Source organism: Dipodomys ordii, unplaced genomic scaffold, assembly GCF_000151885.1.
Source record: "Dipodomys ordii isolate 6190 unplaced genomic scaffold, Dord_2.0 Scaffold96, whole genome shotgun sequence".
Lineage (NCBI taxonomy): Eukaryota > Metazoa > Chordata > Mammalia > Rodentia > Heteromyidae > Dipodomys > Dipodomys ordii.
Window position 1 is genome coordinate 1,032,916 of NW_012267312.1, and position 20,781 is coordinate 1,053,696.

The window sequence follows — 20,781 nt, forward strand, 5'->3', positions numbered from 1 at the left end:
AAGAAAAAAGCCAGAAGTGGCGCTGTGGCTCAAGTGGTAGAGCACTAGCCTTGAGCTGAAGAGCTGAGGGACAGAGCCCAGGCCCAGAGTTCAGGCCCCACAACTGGACCCAAAAAAACAAAACAAACAAACAAACAAAAAGAAATGGCAAAATCCACGAGTAGAGAGAAATGAATTTGCTAAAGCACTGAGAAAGAGAGTAACAAAAAATATTTGTGACTTCCAGTCAGCCTGTGGTAGACAGAATTTTCTAAAGATGATATAATAGTAGCTCTTCTTCCCATCAATAGATGGTCATTTCTTCACTTCCTTAAATCTGGCTTTTTTTTTTACTGCCTTAAGCAATAGATTATTATGTAAGTGATTCTTTCCCAAAGTTCTTAAATCCCTTGACAGCTTACGTCATTCTGTAAAACAAACTTACAGGGATCCTTTATGTTCCTTCCATCCAGCAAAACAACTCTGGGAACACTAGTCCCTACAAAGAGTCTACAGGTAATGTTCCCGGATACTATTCCAGTTAAGCATTCAATGGATGGTTCCCCATGAGTGAGTCTTATTGGGCATTTAGCCCAGTTAAGCTTTCAGGTTACTATGGTATCAGCTGTAATGATATTAGATAGTCAAAGAGAGAATAACCTATCTGAGCCTTTTCAATTCAGAACACTATTACAGATAATGATAAATAGTTGTTAGTAATATCCAAAACACAGGCTTTAGTTTCTTTCCAAGTAAAAATGTTATTGTTGCCTGTGGCATCTACAAAACATCCCTGTCTGCTTTGGATAAATCCCATGCCCCACTTATATATTGCTTCAATAATTTGGAGCTTTTCCATCTACATAACAGTCCTAGAGAATACTAAACAAGCAAGGCAACAAGACCATGAAACCAAGGCATTTCACATTATGAGAAAACAGGTGTAGAGATGGGGAATTAAACAGTATGAATAATTTGGCAGAAACATAACTAGAAATACAGTTGGAAATCAAGAATTAAATAATTTCAGGTCCTAAATTACTGTTGTGATGCTTAAGCTTAATAGGATTAAAAAGTACCAAGGAGATTAGTCACACACACACACACACACACACACACACACACACACACACACACACACACACACACACACACACACACACATACAGGTTCCAGATACAATTAACTAAGGAGGATGATTAGCCTTGAATGTGGGCTGCAAAATTCCTAGGCTGACTTCCAGCCTAGGAAAAAGAGAAAGCATGCTAGCTCAGGCATTCTCCCCTCTCTGCTTTCTAGCTACCATGAGGTGCACAGATTCTTCCCACAACCATAAAGCTGTTTCTTGATTCAAGCCCAAAGTAAAGGAGTAATAAAATCTTTCAAACTATAAGCTCAAATAAAATGTTGATCCTTTTAACTTGTGTTCCTTGTTTTAAGTTCTTTCTCTAAGGTACTTGTAAAAGAAACACAATAATACATAGCTTCTAGCATTTTGCAAATGAAGATGAACTTTAAAATTTGAAATTCTTAGAACTTATGAATGGTTTCAATGGAGTTCAAGGACATAGCATCTACATAGAAATGAGTATCATTCTTTAGTGGCAGTAAACTGTCTGAGAAGGAAATTATGAAAGCAATCCACAAAAATAAACCCCTAAAATTAGTTTAAACATGGAAGCAAAAGACATTTGCAATGAAAATTAGAAGGTACCAATGAAATAAATTGAAACTGTACAAATGTATACAATAGACATATACAATGTTCATGAATTATAAGAATTAATATTGTGAAAATGTCAATAATACCTAAAGATTAGTCAACAATCTCAATCAGAATAAAATGCCATTCTTTACAGAAATAAAATCTAAAATTCATATGGAAGCAAAAATGGTTATGAAGAAACAAATCATTCTTGAACAAAAAGGAATAAAGCAAGAAACATAACAATCCTTGTTTTTAAGACATATTATAGTGCCATAGTAATGAGTACAACAAATTACTACCATAAAAACAGATAAGTAGTTCAGTAGAATACAATAATGATAGAGCAGTGGAATAGAATAGCACTCTAAGAAATAAATCCACACATCTACAGTGAAAGAATTCTCAACAAAGACACCAAAAATATCCCATTGAAGGAGGACAGCCTATACTAAATGATGCTAGGGAAACTCGAGATGGCCATATGCAGATTAAAATTTGACTCATCTCTCATTATGCACAAAATTCAATGTAAGTAGAACAAATATTTAAACAGAAATCTTGGCAGCTACTAGATACAATATAAGGAAAACACCTCAAAACAATCCTATCGGCAAAGACTGCACGCAGTAAATCCATGAGCTCAATCATGATTGCCAAAAACAAATAATAAAAAAATTAAAAGCTACTAGAGAGTAGAAGTGAAACTGTCAGCCTACAGAATATTAGAATATTCTTACCAACAATTGATCTAACAAAGGATTAGTATCCAGAATATGAAAGTAACTCAAGAAACTTAAAGCAAATGATCTAAATAAAATCTGCAAATAATCTTAATGAAAATTCCTCAAAAGAAGTAATATTAATAATGCCAGTGGCTCACACCCATAATCATACCTACAGCTATGAGGAAGCTGAGATCTGAGGAACACAGTCCCAAGCCAGTCTAGGCAGCAAAGACCCTAAGACTATTATCTCCAATTAACCAGCAAATAGCCAGAAGTAGAGTTGTGGTTCAAGTGGCAGAGTATCATTCTTGGGTGAGAAAGCCAAGTGAAAGTTTGAGAACCTGAGTTAAAGATTCAGTACTGGCACAAAAATTAAAACAAACAAACCAACAAACAAATAAATAAATAAATGAGGTAATACAAATTATCAGCAAATATAAAATAAAATGTTCAATGTCATTCATGATTAGGAAATGTAAATAAAAACTCGTTCTAGTTAGAATAACTACTATTAAAATTTTAAATTACCATTGCTGGTTAAAACAAACCCCTACCCAGTTGTGGAGGGAAAATAAATTAGTACTGACCTTATGGAAATCAGTATGGCGATTCCTTAAGAAATTAATCCTAGAACTATCCTGTGATAACACTCTTAAGCATATACCCAAAGGAATGAAAGACAGAATACAAAAGACATATATGCATACTTTTCTTAGTTGTAGCATTATTCACAATAGCTGAGATATTTAATCATTCTATTGGGCTCACCAACAGAAGAATGGATTAAAAAAAGTGTGGTTGTATGCAATAAAATTTAACTCATATCAATTATAAATGGCTGAAACTGCAGGACATTATGTTGGGTAAATGCAGACAGAATAAAACAACCTCTGTATGTTGTTCCCACACATGGAAAATAAACAAAGTAAATCTCAATGTTAAGTAGTGATTACTAGAGGTTAGAAAGAATTAGAGGTAAACAAAGGACTACTAAACACATGATATAAAGATATGACATGACCTAAATTGATACATATAGCATCTTGGAGTTAATAAAAATAAAATAATGAAAACTAAAAAGCTATTAAAATAATAAATTTACTGCTGACATTCAAAGTAAATGATGAAATTTATAGTCATAAAATGTTACTATATATCAGTAATACTATGAAATAAGCTTTCTTTTTATTCATCACAATAGAGGTGTGTGTGTAACTGTCTGTTTCAAGAAAATAAGAGTAAGAGAGAGAAGAGAAGGGGTGGGAAGAGCAAGAGAAGATGAGGAAGAGTGTGTGGCCATGCAACTTCATACAATATATATTTATTTCAGTATTTCTAAATATGAAAGAGAAGTTGGAAGGAGAAAACCCATTGAGAACAATAGATATTAAGGGACATGAAAAAGAAACTTACCAAAAAATACAAATAAAAATCTATTCAGAGAAAATAAGGAACCAAGAAAGAGAGAATGCCACTAAAATCAAGTGATGTGATGATTTTGAGAATGAGAAATCAGCAATGTCATTTTTGAGAGATCATATGAGACAAGTAGTAATAAGTGTACATTAGCTGGTCAATGAATACTTTGACTAGATCACTCTGTGTGTAATAAGAATAGAAATCAGCATTTGAAGGGCTGAAGCCTGATTAAAGAATAAGTGGCATACTTAGAAAATAATTTGAATGGTTTTTGAAGACTTTGGACTCATCATAATGAAATTCAGGTCAATCACATGTGAATATGTATAAGATTTTATGAAAGATTTTTCTTTTATTGTAAGGTGATAATTCATTAGAATAAACATATAAAGAAAAGGAAAATAACAAAGTCATGTTCAATGGAAACTTCAAAGAAGAGGAGTTGGCCTTTTATTTTAAAAATCAAAAGCCATATATAAAGATAATGTGGGATAGGATTATTTGGAAAGGCAAGAAGTTGAAAGTTTTTCAAAGTATCAAACCATTTTGATATTTGTCATAATTTTCAGTCAGCATAGCTGGAAGCTTCTTATATATACAGTAGAAAAAAATTAGATGAAATAATATATGTCCACGCATCCAAACTATTTTCACAAATTTTACCCATGAATTTCCAGTGATATTACAAGCTTCCTTGTTAGGATGAGACTTTTGCTATCACTGACAATGAGGACAATTGAGATTGACTTTGACAGGAGAGATTTAAAAGGAAGTAATAACAGTTAAACAGCAGAGATGAAGATTGAGAGAAGAAACTGATGAGAAAAATAGATACCAAGAAAGAACGCCAAACTTATATATCCATGGAGCATTATCTATATCTATCTATCTATCTATATATGTTTAAACATTTCAACATTTCTCCAGAAAATCAAGGGGAAAAATAAAATATATATAGTCTTTTAGCTATGTGTATATATATATATATATGTTACATATATATTATATATATATATGTATATAGAAAAACATGAAAAGAAACTATTGATAATATTGCCATCACCAAAACAAACATTTGTGTGAACTTGTGTAGCTATATTAATCTATCACCTGTATGAATTAAACAACTTTTTCATTCAAATAATAACTTTTAGTTCATATTTAGGATACATTTACCATCTACTTAAATTTATCAGAGTTGTTATTCTAGAACTATGTAATTAAAAATGCTTCTCACTTTAAGATAGGTTTATTGTGAAATAGGTAAGTGAATTGTTTATATAACAGATTATTATAGAAGCTTTCAGTCAGAATAGACAATCTCCTATTCCAAAAAATCATTCTAATAAAGTAAAAGAATAACATTACACCATCTTTTTTGATATCATGTTCATACTGAAAAAAACACACTCTACTATTTTTGCTATTCTACAAGAAGATATTGAGATAGAAGTGTTTTTGTCTTTTTTTGTTTTGTCTTTTTTTTTTTTTTGGTCAATAGTGGGCTTGAACTTGGCCTGGGCACTGTCTCGCAGCTCTTCAGCTCAAGGCTAGCACTTTACCACTTGAGCCACAGCATCATTTCTGGTTTTCTGGTGGTTAATTGGAGATAAGAGTTTCATGGACTTTCCATCTTGGGCTGGCTTCGAACCACAATCTTCAGATCTCAGCCTCCTGAGTAGCTAGGATTACAGGCATGAGCCATCTGTGCTCAGCTTTGGGATAGATTTTATCCAAACAAAATTATGTCTATAAATGGCTATTACGGTTAGAAATTTCCAAAATTATTCCACCATTATTCAGAATCACTGGAATTTTTCATTTAAAGTGAAGTCATATAAAGCAAACTATATCCACATATCAGTACCAAAGCCAAATGGTATTTGACAACCCATAAACTATGTTCATAACTAAAACTCTACAAGTAATAATTTTTACCATACAAGACAGTTAAGGTCTCAGTGTATGTGATGATAAACTAAACAGGTGTCTAGACATTCACACAGTGAGACCAAAGGAGGATATTCTGAGGACAGGATCATATAAGTACAATAACTATGTCATAAAAAATATTTATCAAAATGAACTCCAGGAAATGAAAACAGGACTTTTTTCTTCTTCTTTGTTGCTGTTTGGTTTTCATTTCCTTTTGTCTTGTTTGTTCATTTATCTCTCTTTGGGAGAATAAGGCAGAGGGCACAGAAATGGAGGGACAAAGAGTGAACAAATGCAGCAGTAGTATTCACTAGACACTATGTTGAAAATGTACTATGTGATTTTTTTGTTTCTCTTGTATGTTCTTCCTCCATAGTATAACCCCTGTTTTCACTGTATTTGACATGGTGCCCTGCATCTTGTATATGCATTTTTCTAATTTGGGGAGGGGAAGGGAAATAACAAAATGCTAAAACAAGGATACAGGTTGACCCATTGTAACAATGAGAAGACACTATCTTGAAAACGAATTTACAACTTGTGGGGGGAGGGGGGAGTTGGGGAGGTGGGGAGCAAAGGGATAGTAGAGGAATAACAAAGGAGGAGGTAATGTACTCATTACCTTACTCATTTAACTGTAACCCCTCTGTATACTATTTTTACAATTAAATAAAAAACCTCTTAGGTGGGGCAAGGAGGGAAAATCTGGAGGAAAGCAAGGGAAGGGGTGACATTGTTCAAAAAGACATGGACTCTTCATGTGCATTTATATAACTGTAACCCTTATGTACATCACCTTTGCAATATTTTTTCAAAAAAAGACTGTTAAAGGGCAAAATTTTAGAACAAAAATATCAATTAAATATTAATAACATTTCCAATACAATGAATTAACTGAGTTGGGAACAGGCTTTTTATCATGCTTTACCTCATCAGATGATTCTCATATATCAAATTAATGACAGAAAATGGCAAGTCTAGAGTATTTAATGGGAAAAAAAGAAATATCAAACGATTATTGGAGCTTTTGTAACATTGAAGAAAGAAAGTGCTTCTAGACAAAATACATGAAAAATAAGTCAAGATGTGCAAGACACTGTTGAAAAAGAACTTTACAACTTGAAGGGGAGGGAGGAGTTTAGGGACATGTAGAGGGAAGGGATGGTAGGGGAAAAACAAAGGAAACAAAGTTCATTAAGATATGTACTCATTTCCACATAACGACTTGTACATCTCATTGTTGCAATGGATCCACCTGTATCCCTATTTAAACAATTTGTTTTTTCCTTTCCCCTCCACAAATTATACCAATCTCAAATACAGTGAAAGCAGGGGTTATACCATGGGGGAGGGACATACAAAGCAACAAAGGAGGAGGCTACAATGGTTGATAAGAAATGTACTCATTATCTTGCCCATGTAATTGTAACCACTGTGTACAGTATTTTCACAATAAAAAATAAAAATAATAAAGAAAAAATCACCAATAAAAAAAGAAATTACTCATTGCCTTACTCATGTAACTATAACCCTTATGTACACTGTTTTTACAATAAAAACATTAAAAAAGAAAAATATTAATACTATGTAATCTTAAAACCAATAGTAACTTCATAATTACATTCAACTTCATGAAATATACTAAATGATAATGTATGGCAATAAACAAAATTTTAATAATGATGTGGGAAAATAGTTTGTCAAAGTTTCAGAGTAGCCTGTATAATTGTTCAACATATGGAAAAAAGAAGAATCTAACATAGCATTTTTACTACAGTTTGTACAAAACAAAAATCCTCTAATTTGATTAAACTCTAGAAAGTTTATTTCCTAGAAATGAAACGTTAGATCTCATGTGTCCATTTGTAGCTTTATCTTATTCTAACGCAATAACCATAGCCTTAACCTGTTCAAATATTTTTGAAACACAAATAAGAGTCTTCTGTACCTTAGACATTTGTACATAATAATAAAACACCATGGAGAAGCTAGAGTATGTACTTCCCCCAGTAATCATTCCTTTCCCTGTGAAAATTTCTTTCTGTATAGTTATAATACTTTGGAAGTATTTTCTAAACTTCAAACCTTGGCAATGTCATAAGCCACTATGACAAGATATCATGATATTACCAAAATCAATATATTCTGATACTATTTTACCATGTAATATGACTCTCATTGATTATAGTAAACTTGTTTTAGCAAGTAATTCCTTAATGTTCATATTTTTTTGTGCTAGCTTATGAATGGCAAAATTCCAAGAGCCATTTAGGGTTTTTCCACTTTTTCAAATTGTTACATTGTTGGTTATATTTCTGTTACATAATTTGTAAGGAAAACCTTGAGGAATTTAATAAATTTACAAGATACTTCTTAAGCACCTGCTAGTTGGCCTTGCTTTCCAGAACATCAGCAGGAAGAAATGGAGGTAGACAAGGCAAAGACCACAAAAGTAAATTAAGGATAAACTAGTTTTAGATAATGATTACTAAAAAGGAAATTAAAACTAGCCATGTTACCTGGGTGACCAGTGTTATCTAAGTGTACAGTTTGGCTCAACTCTGCTAGCAGATATTTTTAGAATAAATATCCATTTGTGTAAGAGTAAATTGGGAAAAATGTTGCATTAAATTACTTCAATATATTCAGAGTATGTGTGATCATTCTATGATGCTACTAGTTTGTTTCATCTTTATAGTTAGAAGTTGTAGAGAAATGCTCAAGTAAGGTAGAATAATTTATTGCAGGTTAAGATGAACACTTCTGAGTTTGTAATATGAAAAACGTACATTTCATCATCATCCTTTCTATTAGGAAATAATACAGTGTTGTTTCTCAAAATGTACTGCATAATTTGTGGTAGGTTTCCAAACTTTTGCATCCTTACAAGTCATTCTTGTGATGGTTTTCCCAGCAATTCAACAGGTCCAAATAAATATAAGAATAATTCTAAACTGGTAATCAATCAGTAGCAGCGAACCACAGCAATGTGACACGTAATTTGAGAACAGACTGAAACTTAGCTACACTGTCAGATCTCTTTTGTTGAGTGAGGAAGAAAATATATTTGATATGGACGTATCAGTTTGAACTGAAATTGCTTATCTACTTCTTCCTTTTCATATTTAGGTAGGTTATTTTATCCTCACATTAATTCTCAAAAAATCCCCTAGAGGGTTTATACACTCTAATTCATAAATCAGAGAAGTAGGCTATAAAGTTAGAGGGTTCTAAGTCATTTGGCAATCAAGTGTGCCGGTTTATATGATAAAAGTCTGTTTTATTCCCTAATGAAATCATAAACTCAATCTGTCAGACCACAATCAGCATTTCATTCTTTATTTTTTAAGCCATTGATTTTGATCGTTTATAAAGTTTAAATTTAAATAAGACCAAATACATTCAAAGTGAATTAAAGGCTTAGTTTCCTCAATAAACATAAGACAAGCTCAATTATAAATTCTTTTGATGTGTAGATAATGTAATCAGCTTAAATTAACAAGGTGCTTTGTTTAAAAATGATTTTTTATTACTTTTATTTTAAATTATAGTCACAGATTTAATGGGAGAGAAGAAGAATGGGAACAAGAAATTAGAATTACAGTGTTCTCTTAATCAAACTGAAGTCTTAGTTTGGTGAATGAAACTTTATAGGTTTTTACTGTTTTCTTATTATTATTCTTATTGGGTAAAAATGACCACAGGAATATATTTTCTTCATCTCCAGCAAATGAAATCTGATAGTAAACCCAGTGTAGCTAACTTTAATCTGTTATAAAACTACATGCTACATTTGTTTGTTTTCTAAATTAGTTTACATTCCTCTGTTATTCATACAGCTAAATCTATGATGTGGGAGATTCAAAAAGATGAAAACAGAAATCCATGGGAAAAAAGATTTAGAATAGTTACATGAATATAATCCTTGTGGTATAATAATCTAAATAATTATCATATTCTTATTTATAGAATATGCATCATTCATACATAATGACATAGGTGATTTTAACAGTTGTCCATGTAAGGTTTTCTTACATATTGGAAATTCAAAATTTGAAATTATTGGAAAAAGAAAAAAGTATGTTCTGAAATATCTTCATAATTTTAAAAATTATAGATATGTAAGTAGATCATTATAAAAATACTACAATGAGCCTTAAGATGAATCAGAAAATTTATATATTTACTGTATATTTGGAATTAGGAAAAATGAAAAAAAAAAGAAAATCAAGCTGACTTTAGCCTCAAACACCTACATTGAAAGTTCTATTGATCTAAACTAACACAGGTGTAGAGTAGTTCTCAGCTATATTTTCTACCTTCACTGCTTTCTTATAACAAAGGAGACATTTAAAATAGGAGAGGAAATTACCAGTAGTTTGTTACTCCAGACTCCCTCACAATGAACATATGACAAAGACATAGCTAGGAATCATATTATAGTGATTCTTTTTTAAAGAATACAGTATTTATAAGACTGCTTAGAAGTATGAGAGACCTAAAAGTAATGGATACCTTGTCAAGCTATTCATCAACCAAACAGTAAAAGAACATATAATCCAATTAAAAATGGCAAATGAATTGAACAGTTTTCAAAAGAACAAAAGCACAGTGGGTGCCAGTGGCTCAAGCCAGTAATCCTAGCTGCTCCCCTGAAGAAGGAAAGTCCATGAGACTCAGAACTTTAAAACTTGGTAGGAGGTGGCAGGGAGGGAAGGGAAAGTGGAAGAAAATGAGAGAGGGGTAACAATGTTCAAAAAGAAATGTACTTATTACCTTATTTAGGTAACTGTAACCTCTCTGCACATCATCTTTACAATAAAATTAAATTTTAAAAAAGCTGGAAGTGGAGCTTGGCTCTGGTAGAGCACTGATAGAGTGCCAGCCTTGAGTGAAAAAGCTAAAGGGCAATGCCCAGGCCCTAAATTCAAGCCTCAGTACTAGCAATTTTTTTAAAAGGCCAATAAACCTATAAAGTTCAATGTCCTTAGCTAAAAAGGAAATGCAAATAAGGTAACATTCACATTCCCTTTCACACCTGTCAGAATGATGAGTATAAAGAAAATTGATCAACAATTGAAAATGATCATGAGAATGGAGAAGGAGGAAAGAATCCTTACATACTTTTGGTGAGAATGTAAATTACTTCAGCCACTAAGGAAATCTATATAGAACTTCCTCAAAAGCTAAAATCAGAATTATAATATGATCCAGTGACACCACTGTTGGGCATAAAACAGATAAATCAAATTAGCACACAATAGGGATGTCTGAACATCCATTGTAAACTCAAGTGCTTAATTTTAGCTATGTTAAAATAGTTGACAGTTTCTTATCATTTTGATGACAGAATCAATCCTGATTGTAATTTGATTCACCTAGTATGCAGTTTGGATACTTCAGTTGTCTATGCTGGATAATATCACTCGTTAAAACTAAATTCTGCATGTTAGTATATTTTTGTGGAAAATGAAGGCATAAACAGATGAACTCATACCATGAGTTTCTTTAAAGTTAACAGAAAAATGGAACTTTAATTTTAAAATTGCTTCAAAGAAACATTAATGTTTTATTTTTGCCAGTCCTGGGGCTTGTACTCAGGGCCTGGGCACTGTCCCTGAGTTTTTTTTTTGCTCAAGGCAAGCACTCTACCAATTGAGCCACAATTCCACTTCTGGGACTTTTTCCGTTTATGTGTTACTGATCAATTGAACCCAGGGCTTCATGCATGCTAGCAAGCACTCTACCACTGAGCCACCTTCCCAGTCTTATTTTTTTTTAATTTTATTTTTTAATTGAAAAGGTGATGTGTTGGGGGGGTTCAGTTACCTAGGTAAGATGATAAATACATTTGTTTTTAATCATCATTACCCCACCCCTCTTTATCTCCCACTTACCCCTCCCTCAACCCCCCAAGTTGTAATGTTCATATCCCACATACTGTTAAGTGAGTATCAATGTTGCTTTGGTTCATTCATTGTTCTGCTTTTTCTGTAATTCCCTTTCTCTTCCACATATCCAGCCCTAATATTTTTAAGGATAGTATTTTTAAAAGATGTTTGCATTTTTGTTTCAGTATTTAAAATATATATTACTTTTCTAGATGAGGGCTCTTATTAACATTGATTCTGTTATCACTGTTATCATTTTAACATTGTACTTTAACAAAAATCTCTTTTCAAGTGGCCTGGCATTGGGCGGTTTGGATTGAAATCACAGCAGTTAAGATGATAGTTTGGCTAAGTACTATTATAACAATAAAATGCTTCTGTATCAACCTATGCTCTTGTATTCTTGCCATGTGTTTGTTTTATAGTCTAAAATGTTAAGCTTTCCTCCAGTAAGCTTGTATCACTAAATAAAAAAAATAACAAAATTCAATAAAATTCAAGTTAAAAGGACAGAGCTTTCTAAGCTCACAACAGGCTACTGATTAACCCACATGCTGAAGAAATGAAAAACTTTTCTGTCCTATAGCTAGAAATACTAACAAGGAAGCATCTTGGTCTATGTTGACTTTTAATAAACTGAGAATATAGTCACCAGAATATTATACATATATGTTTGAGAATCTTTTTATTATTATTAATAAGTTTTTATTGTGAAAATACCTACAGAGGGGTCACAATTACATGAGCAAGGTAATGAGTACATTTCTTAACAAACATTGTTGCCTCCTCCTTTGTTTCCCCTTACCCTCCGCCCTCTGCCCCACCCCCTCCCTGCAAAGTTGTAAAGTTCGTTTTTCGACATGTCTTGTATATCTCATTGTTACAATGGGTCCACCTGGAAAAATGTGGCTTTACTAACAGATTCAAATTTAGTAGCAAAACTATCAGTGTACCACACGGTGGAGGCAGACACCCACAAATCTCTGCAAACAGTATTTGAAAGAAAATGTGAGCACATTCTGAGGAGGACAATAAATAGGATAATGCCATTCATTTTGACCTGCTCCTCTAATGAATTACAATACTATTCTGTTTATGAAAGGAGAAAGCAAACTCCACTAGGCTTTTAATTAGCAATGGAGTTTTCTCTAAATTTAAAGAAATATACTTGGTTTTTGGTTAATATATACTAAGATATATCTCTCCTCTCTTCACACACATACACACAATAATTTTGTTATTTTGCTGGTATTCTATGTCGATGCTGTGGCTGGCATATGTGATTAAGTTCTTATTGCACAGGCAATGTGTTTACTCTCCACTAACCTCTTTCATGGAAGCTTCAAAATGAGCTTTAGAAAATAAAAACTTATGTTACTTTGAATTGAATAATTGATATTTTTATAGAAAGTAATTTATTTGCTGTCATCATCAAATGAAGAATTGGAGAACAATGTTTCAATAGCCACCAAAGGGTAGCTTACATTTTCCAATATTGCATATTAGCACCAAGGGGATTCATTTTCAAGTAACACCTTGAAAATGCAAGTAAAACAGAAATATATAGAAGATGGATTTGAACTGATTAATATTCTAAAGTCTCTTTGTTGAAGTTGATTTAAAATGTCATAATTTCTGCTATTTGCATGTGCTTCTTAATTGCTATGGTTAAATATTGTAACATAAATTTTTATCTGAGAATGCTAAATAGATTTTTTTCCTGCTATTAGAAACCATTATATAATATTCATCCTTATAGAGTCAGGTACTTGTAACTTTTTTTTTTTGGTGCCAGTTCTGGGGCTTGAACTCAGAGCATGGGCACTGTCTCTGACCTAATGCTTGAATGCTTGAGCCACTGCTCTAGTTCCAGTTTCTTGGTGGCTTAATTGTAGACAATATTCTCAGATTTTCCTGCCTGTGATGTCTTCAAACTGAGATGCTCATCTTCCTGAGTGGCTAGAATTACAGGCATTAGCCACTGAGTTCCAGTCTCATTCACTTGTATGGAATAAAAGAATACACATTGTGTCCTACACCACAACCTTTTCAACTTGACACTTTTTCCTAAAGCCTTTCAAATTTCTTATAAGCCAATCTTTAATATTTACTACTTATACTTTCATTCTGTCTCAAAATTAAGTATTTATTTTAATGTGCAGATTTTTTATTTTAATGTTTAACAAATATCTTTACATGCTTATTTCCATTCAGAAAGCTATGAGAATTCTTTAAACAAATATTCCTCTGAGGATATCCAGTAAATTGAATAAAAAGTAGAACTACTTTCTACTCTCTATTTAGGTTATAATCTTTCCCAAATCACTGATGATATCTTTCTCAATCTCATTTATTTTACAAAAGCCTATGTGAGTGAAGCTGGGACAGTCTCAGGAATGCTAGTGAACTTGACCAAATTTTTGGAGAGGTAAAGCTCCTCAAATATGGTTGCTATTATTTCCCATTTTTATTCAAAAATTCCCTGGAGGGAAGTTAGATTTTAGGATTTTTAGATTATCTCTAATGCTCTTTATATAATTTCATATGCATCCAAGTTTATACATACATATATATATACATATATATATATATAATACATACATACACACCCATACACACATCTCCATACATATATATATATGTATGTATGGAGATGTATATATGCATATATATATATTTATTTATTTATTTATTTCAGCCATAGGGCATGAACTCAGGGCCTGGGCACTATCTCTGAGCTCTTGTGCTCAAAATTAGCACTCTACCACTCAGAGCCTGTTCAGGTCTGGCTTTGAACTAGCATCCTCAAAATTCAGCCTTCTGAGTGTAAGGTCCACTCCTGGATGGCAAGCAGACTCCACCCTCCTCACAGCAAAGTCTCCACCCATTACTGGCGTTACCTAGGCAACTGGGACACCTGGAAGAGGTCACATCTGCATCTGCTGAGGTCACATCTGAATTTGATGTGACTACACCTTTCCCTGCCCATACCCTAGATAAGGCCTAGGGCAGGCCCAGGCCCAGACTCTCTGTTCTATTCTAGCTCTCTCTCTGTTCCTTTCTAGCTCTCTCTGCTTTCTCTCTAGCTCTTTCCTCTCTTTCCCAGCTCTCTCTCATTCCCAGGCCTTTCCCAGCCACATGGAGTGCCACCCTTGCCTGGTCCCATCAGGTCTACTGAATAAACCTACCCCTTACCTGAATACCACATGTGTGGTGCTGTTCTTACTCGGCTACCTCTTTTGAAAAACCTAACATAAATGGTGCTGTGACTCGGATAAAGGGCTTAAAGTCAGGATAGCTGGGATTCCTCTTTTTTTTCCCTCTTTTTCCTTTTTTTGTTTTTCCCCTTTTTGCTCTGAGGAATACCCACAATTCTGATGGCTTTTTGCGAACCAGTCTGTCCGCGGCGGAATCAGCGCATCGATACCATTGCTGCCTTCACATCCACGTCCACACCACTTCTCTACTCTGGTGAGTGAAACTACTCTCTATGTCTCTCTGTCACTCAGTCTCTGTCCAGACGTGGTGCCACGCCAGAGAGCTCTACGGCCTTTAGCTGAAAGGCTGGTCACCGCTGAAGCCCAGGACGCTTGGCTTTGGGGGCTTGGCCATTTCTCTCTAGAGGGCTCTGGGGGAAGTCAGGATGCCGCTTCTGCCTGATCAGCTCTCCTTCACTCACCGGACTGACTCTCCTACTCATTAATGGGGTGCTGCGAATCATGCCTGAATGGTGAAACCCCTTTGAAATGTCTCATGCGCTCCCTGGAAAGCCAGAGCGCCTCATTTTTATGCCATTCTCAGATGTACACAGTTTTTGCCAATGCAATGGTAAATGGTCAGAAGTCTGTTTACTTTCAGGTTCTCTTTGCTCTCTCTCTGCCAGTCATGTCCAACTTTCTCTATCTCTCACTTTCACTTTTCTACATTTTGGCTTGTGCCCTGAAGAGTGCGATGCAGGCTGGATCCCGGGGACCCCCCTTTAGGTTCCCTCTCAAAGGCTAGCCAATGTAGGCTTGGTCTATTTGTTCAGGCTTTCTTTGCATTCTTTCAGAAATTCGCCATCTTGAATTCTCCATCTTGGCCACATGGTGGGTTAAGGGTTTGGCCCCATGTAACCCTTAACCTTCCACTAAGTTTACTACTCCATCCATCTAGTCTAAGGTGCCTTGCTAACAAGTTGCTCTTTTCACAGGCCCTAGTAACTGAGGCCCAACCATCTGGTGTGCTTTGTTAGCAAAGATGTCTAAACGTTGTCAAAATTTTAGGTTTTGAGTTTTGCCTTTTATGTTTTGTGTTGTGTATTCTACTACTGACTATGTGGTTCTAAAATATTGGGCATATCTGTGCTAAAATTCTCATCACATCTAATGAGTTTTGTCATTGAAGAATATTTGTCGGTCAATTCTTGATAAGAACCAGGTAAGCTCTACTTACTCTACTTGATTTCCTTGTTGCTTTAATTGGAATAATAAAGGGCTTTTGTGGAAAAGATTTCGGTTCAAAGCCAACCTGGGCTGAAAAATCCCTAAGACTCCATCTCCCAACTAACCTGCAATGAACCAGGCTGGAAGCATGGCTCAAGAATTATCTCTAACCACCCAAATACTGGAAGTGCTATTGTAACTCAACGTGGTAGAGCACTAGCCTTGAGCAGAAGTGCTCAGGGACAGTGCCCAGGCCTTGAGTTCAAACCTCCTTGAATACCAACTGGGACAAACATCCCAGCAACAAGCACCTAGACTCAGCCAGTCTGGGGAACAAGGGAACATGGAGAGGAGTAAGAGGAGATGATGTCACATCAGCAACTTTGTGCCTGCCCTTTCAAAATTAACCTGAGCTGGGAGGTCAGTAGAAGTAAGAAGCCTGCCCATCTAGTGTCCATACCTGTCTACCTATTAACTGAACAGGAATTTATATTCTTGCCTTTGTCACCTGACTTCTCTACCTAGTAGCCAGATGTCAGAAGTAGCTAGGGACATTTCTACCAACATTTTCAGCCCCAAGTCCTTCCTCTTGCCATTTATTTGCTCTCTAGTATTTTTTTTTCCAGCCCCTCAATGCTCATGAGACTTCTCCTGACTTCATCTAAGGATTCAACGCCACCAAGGGACAGCTGCTGCTCACTGCCTTCTCTGGGAGGAGACCAAATTCCAGCCTTTTACCCCTATTGTCGATGCCCCTTGTCAGCAGGAAGTAGCCAGAGAGAATCTGCACCCTATTTCATGATTATCAAAAGGCTGGAATGTAAGGTCCACTCCTGGATGGCTAGCAGACTCCACCCTCCTCGCAGCAAAGTCTCCACCCAGTACCTGCATTACCTAGGCAACTGGCACGCCTGGAAGAGGTCACATCTGCATCCACTGAGGTCACATCTGAATTTGATGTGGCCACACCTTTCCCCGCCCATACCCTAGATAAGGACTAGTGTAGGCTCAGCCTCTCTCTGTTCTTTTCTGCTCTCTCTCTAGTCTCTTGCAGCTCTTTTCCAGCTCTATCTCTCTTGCTGCTCTTTTCTAGCTCTCTCTGCTCTTTTCTAGCTCTTTCCTCTCTTTCCCAGCTCTCTCTCATTTCCAGGCCTTTCCCAGCCACGTGGAGTGCCAACCTTGCCAGGACCCAGCAGGTCTACTGAATAAACCTACCCCTTACCTGAATACTACGTGTGTGGTGCTGTTCTTACTCGGTTACCTCTTTTTAAAAACCTCTTTTTAAAAACCTAACACTGAGTAGCTAGGATTACAGGCGTGAGCCACCTGCACCTGGCTCTAAGTTGTATTTGAATAGGGTCTACAACATGTAGGAAAAGTTTGAAAAGTAGCCACACAATGACTATTTATGACATTTTATTTAAATGTCATGTGATAAGTCCTATGATTCTTCACATACACTTAAATGTTATTTAAAAACAAAACTTGGCCTTTAAAAATTCTGAATGTGAAATTATATTTAGATATAGTCTAAAATTACACATTTTTATATCAATTTAGATGTTATTTGATCTCTCAGTCTAAAATATCTCATTAACACAATTCATAATTTGCACTGAATGTGCATGGGTTGTGGGTATACTAATTTGAGTCTATCTGGCATAATCAATAGTAACAAGAAGCAGACCTGATTTTAACTCTGTCATCAACTACTTGTAACATTTTAATTTTCAACAAGAAAGATATCACATGACTTGTGATTACATGAAAACTAAGATGAGTTGATAGCCAAACTTTTGAGACTACTATTTAAAGTTGCCATCGCAATATTTCTTTTCCTATTTACATTCTTACAGTTTTCCTCCAGCTTGGGTGGAGTTGGAAAACACTAAGTTGAAAACACTAAGCCTCAGTGTTTCTATTTTTCATTGTTTCTATTTCTATATTGCATACTTGAAAAAATAGATAAGTATGCTAGTCATGATTTCTTTTATCTTTCCTTCTACATAATCAAATCTGTCAATCCAGAAACCTCCATACAAGTAATTGAATTAACTTTAAGATAGAAAATCAGCAAAATCCTGTGGAGGTAATTAAAAACAAAAGAACAGAAGCTCTTTCTCTGTTAGTTGTACTTGCCTGGGCTTCCTGAGGCATTTGAGCTGCGTCCAGTTTGTCAGCAATATAAGCTGCCAACTGTTTGTCAATGAATGCAAGGGACTCCTGAATCAAGTGTAAGGATTTTTCAATCTCCTGGGCGGACTGGATACTCTGTTCAAGCAACTTTTGCCTTCGCACAGCCTAAAAAGAAAAAAGAAATACATTAACTGAATGTTACTCTCAGTATTTTCCAATCCTGCTGCCCAGTAAAATGAAGATTCTTGGCTCTCCCATATCACCTTTTTGTAAGATAGATTTCGCAACTTCCTGCTACTCATTCAGCTTTGTTTATAAAAAAACACTTTTTTAAAAAGATAAGAAGAAAAAATAATTAGTACCCAGAATGACAGGATCAGTGATCCCAGCAAGGAAAAACTAAAATTAAATAAAAGAGGATCTATCCTATACATCAAAGAAAGAGGCTGGAAAAAAACATTAGCAAAAGAATCTAAGCTACTGCAATCTGTTGTTCTAGTCTGAATGTTCCTCCTGATCTCATTATATAGTTGAAGAGATTTGGTTTACTTAGAATAGGGTCAACGTCATCACAATCCAATTCAAAACAGATAATCCACTTCCACCAGAGAGACACATACACAATCTGTCCAGAATAGGCTCCTTTTCAAAAAGAGAGTTTTAGATAACCATCTGGTTAAGGATTTATTTTGATTACTTTTTCAACCAGCTTTACACAATTGTTTTTCCCTCTAGTTTCTTTTACAATTTGGATTATGGAAATGGCACAATTGGATTTGTGTTACTGCTGAAGTAGAACAAATAATAAGTAATCCTAATATAGCTGCAATTAATCTTGATTGTTACTATAAGTATGATTAGGATAATTTAACACTTTTTGAGTATAAATAGCATGCTGAACAGATTAGAGTCTTTCTTCAAGGATCTGTTCACCTTTAAAAGAGTACTTTTACAAGTAAAGACTAGAGCAGGAACCTTACTGGAAATTTCTTAAATCATTCATCATACAAAGTCACTTTTATTTATATATGAGGTTTAGGTCTTAAGACTAGATTGAGATATTTAAAATGATCTTAACTTTATATTTCATATAGAATATTAAATATTATTTATAGAGAGAATGCAATTTTGGGGTTTAAACTTGAATAATATTGGATATATCATTATTTTTCAAAGAAGTAACTCTAAAACACAGTATTTCAAGGAGATAATTAAAGGTATCTTGATCAAGGGAAAAGGAGACTAAGAGTGTACGAATGCTTCAGAGAAGAGAGATTCCTCATTATTTTCCTGGAAACCATAAATCTTTGCTTCAAGATTTATCCTAAACATTACTTTCTTTTTATTCTACTCAAACCCTTTGTTAGCATCAAAGACAGCTTTGAGATATTTTAGCAACTCTCAATACTCTACCTCAAGTACATATTTCCTGCATGTATGTATGTATGTACATACATATGTACTCATGTATATATCTTGCATGTATGTATATGTCTGTGTGTGCATATATGTGTATACCTTCTGTGAGAATATTTCCACTTGTATGCCCCATAGGCATCCAAATGTAAATAGCTTCAGGGTGTTCTTTTGAAAATGAAATTGTGTCTTGCTGATTAAAATTCTCTAAAGATGATTTTTCTTACAATATACTATGTATTCTTTAATATGGCTTAAAATGACTTTCTGTTGAAGTCCCTGCTATTTATTATCTTTATTTCATTTTCTATAAATACATTTTTTTTATTTCCTAGCATAAACATGTACCATGTCCCTATGGATTCTTGGTCATGTCCCAAACATTTTGTTCAGGACAATCTTAGCTTCATTTTTTTCTTGGATAATTCACCTCTGTTGAACTATCCCTTTTTATATCCCTGACACATTTTATATTTTGAGACTTAATATTTTTAAATATTTATTTTTAATTTAGTAAGTAAAATTGTATACATTTATAGTATTTTATATTTTTATTTTGATATTTTACTACCAAAACATGCATTGGTATTTCTTTATGCTATGGAATGACTAAGCTATTAAGCTTCTTAACAGATGCCTTATCTCATATGTTTATAATTCCCATATTCTCTCTTGAAATTTATATTTGTCTGAACTTGTATTTGTCTTGGGTTGTATATATTTTTAATGTAACACGTTGTAATTTTCCATTAATTGTGCATTAATAGTGTATTTACTGTACACTCTAAATTCTAATGAGGTCAAGGATTATGGTTGATTTATACACTGCTATCAATTCATCAAAAAATGAGAATAGCTTTGTCAATGACTGGATAATGATACAAAACAGGATTAATGAGAAAAATATAAAAAGTTCAAGTAGTTTAAGTCAAGGAATTTACAAAAGAAATTGAAAATTAAAAGGTTACCACTTGCTGAGCAATACATCCTTTGGAGAAAAAATGTCCTATTATTTTCATATCAAAACTATCAGAATAGGGGAGCTTGGGCTGGGAAGATGGCTCAGTGGTAGAGTGCTTGCCTTGCATGCATGAGGCCCTGGGTTCGATTCCTCAGCACCACATAAGCAAAAAGAAAAAAGCTGGAAG

The 20,781-nt window shown here is 34.4% G+C and overlaps 1 protein-coding gene across 1 annotated transcript in view; it reads right to left on the bottom strand.

Moving 5' to 3' along the window:
• LOC105993437 (dystrophin-like) overlaps positions 1–20,781 on the bottom strand; it is a gene marked incomplete at its 3' end in the record, with an annotated part of 1,816,642 nt that overhangs the window by 1,025,304 nt on the left and 770,557 nt on the right. The window contains 1 exon segment of the mRNA XM_013026710.1: positions 18,221–18,382. Coding sequence (XP_012882164.1) covers positions 18,221–18,382 — 162 coding nt within the window.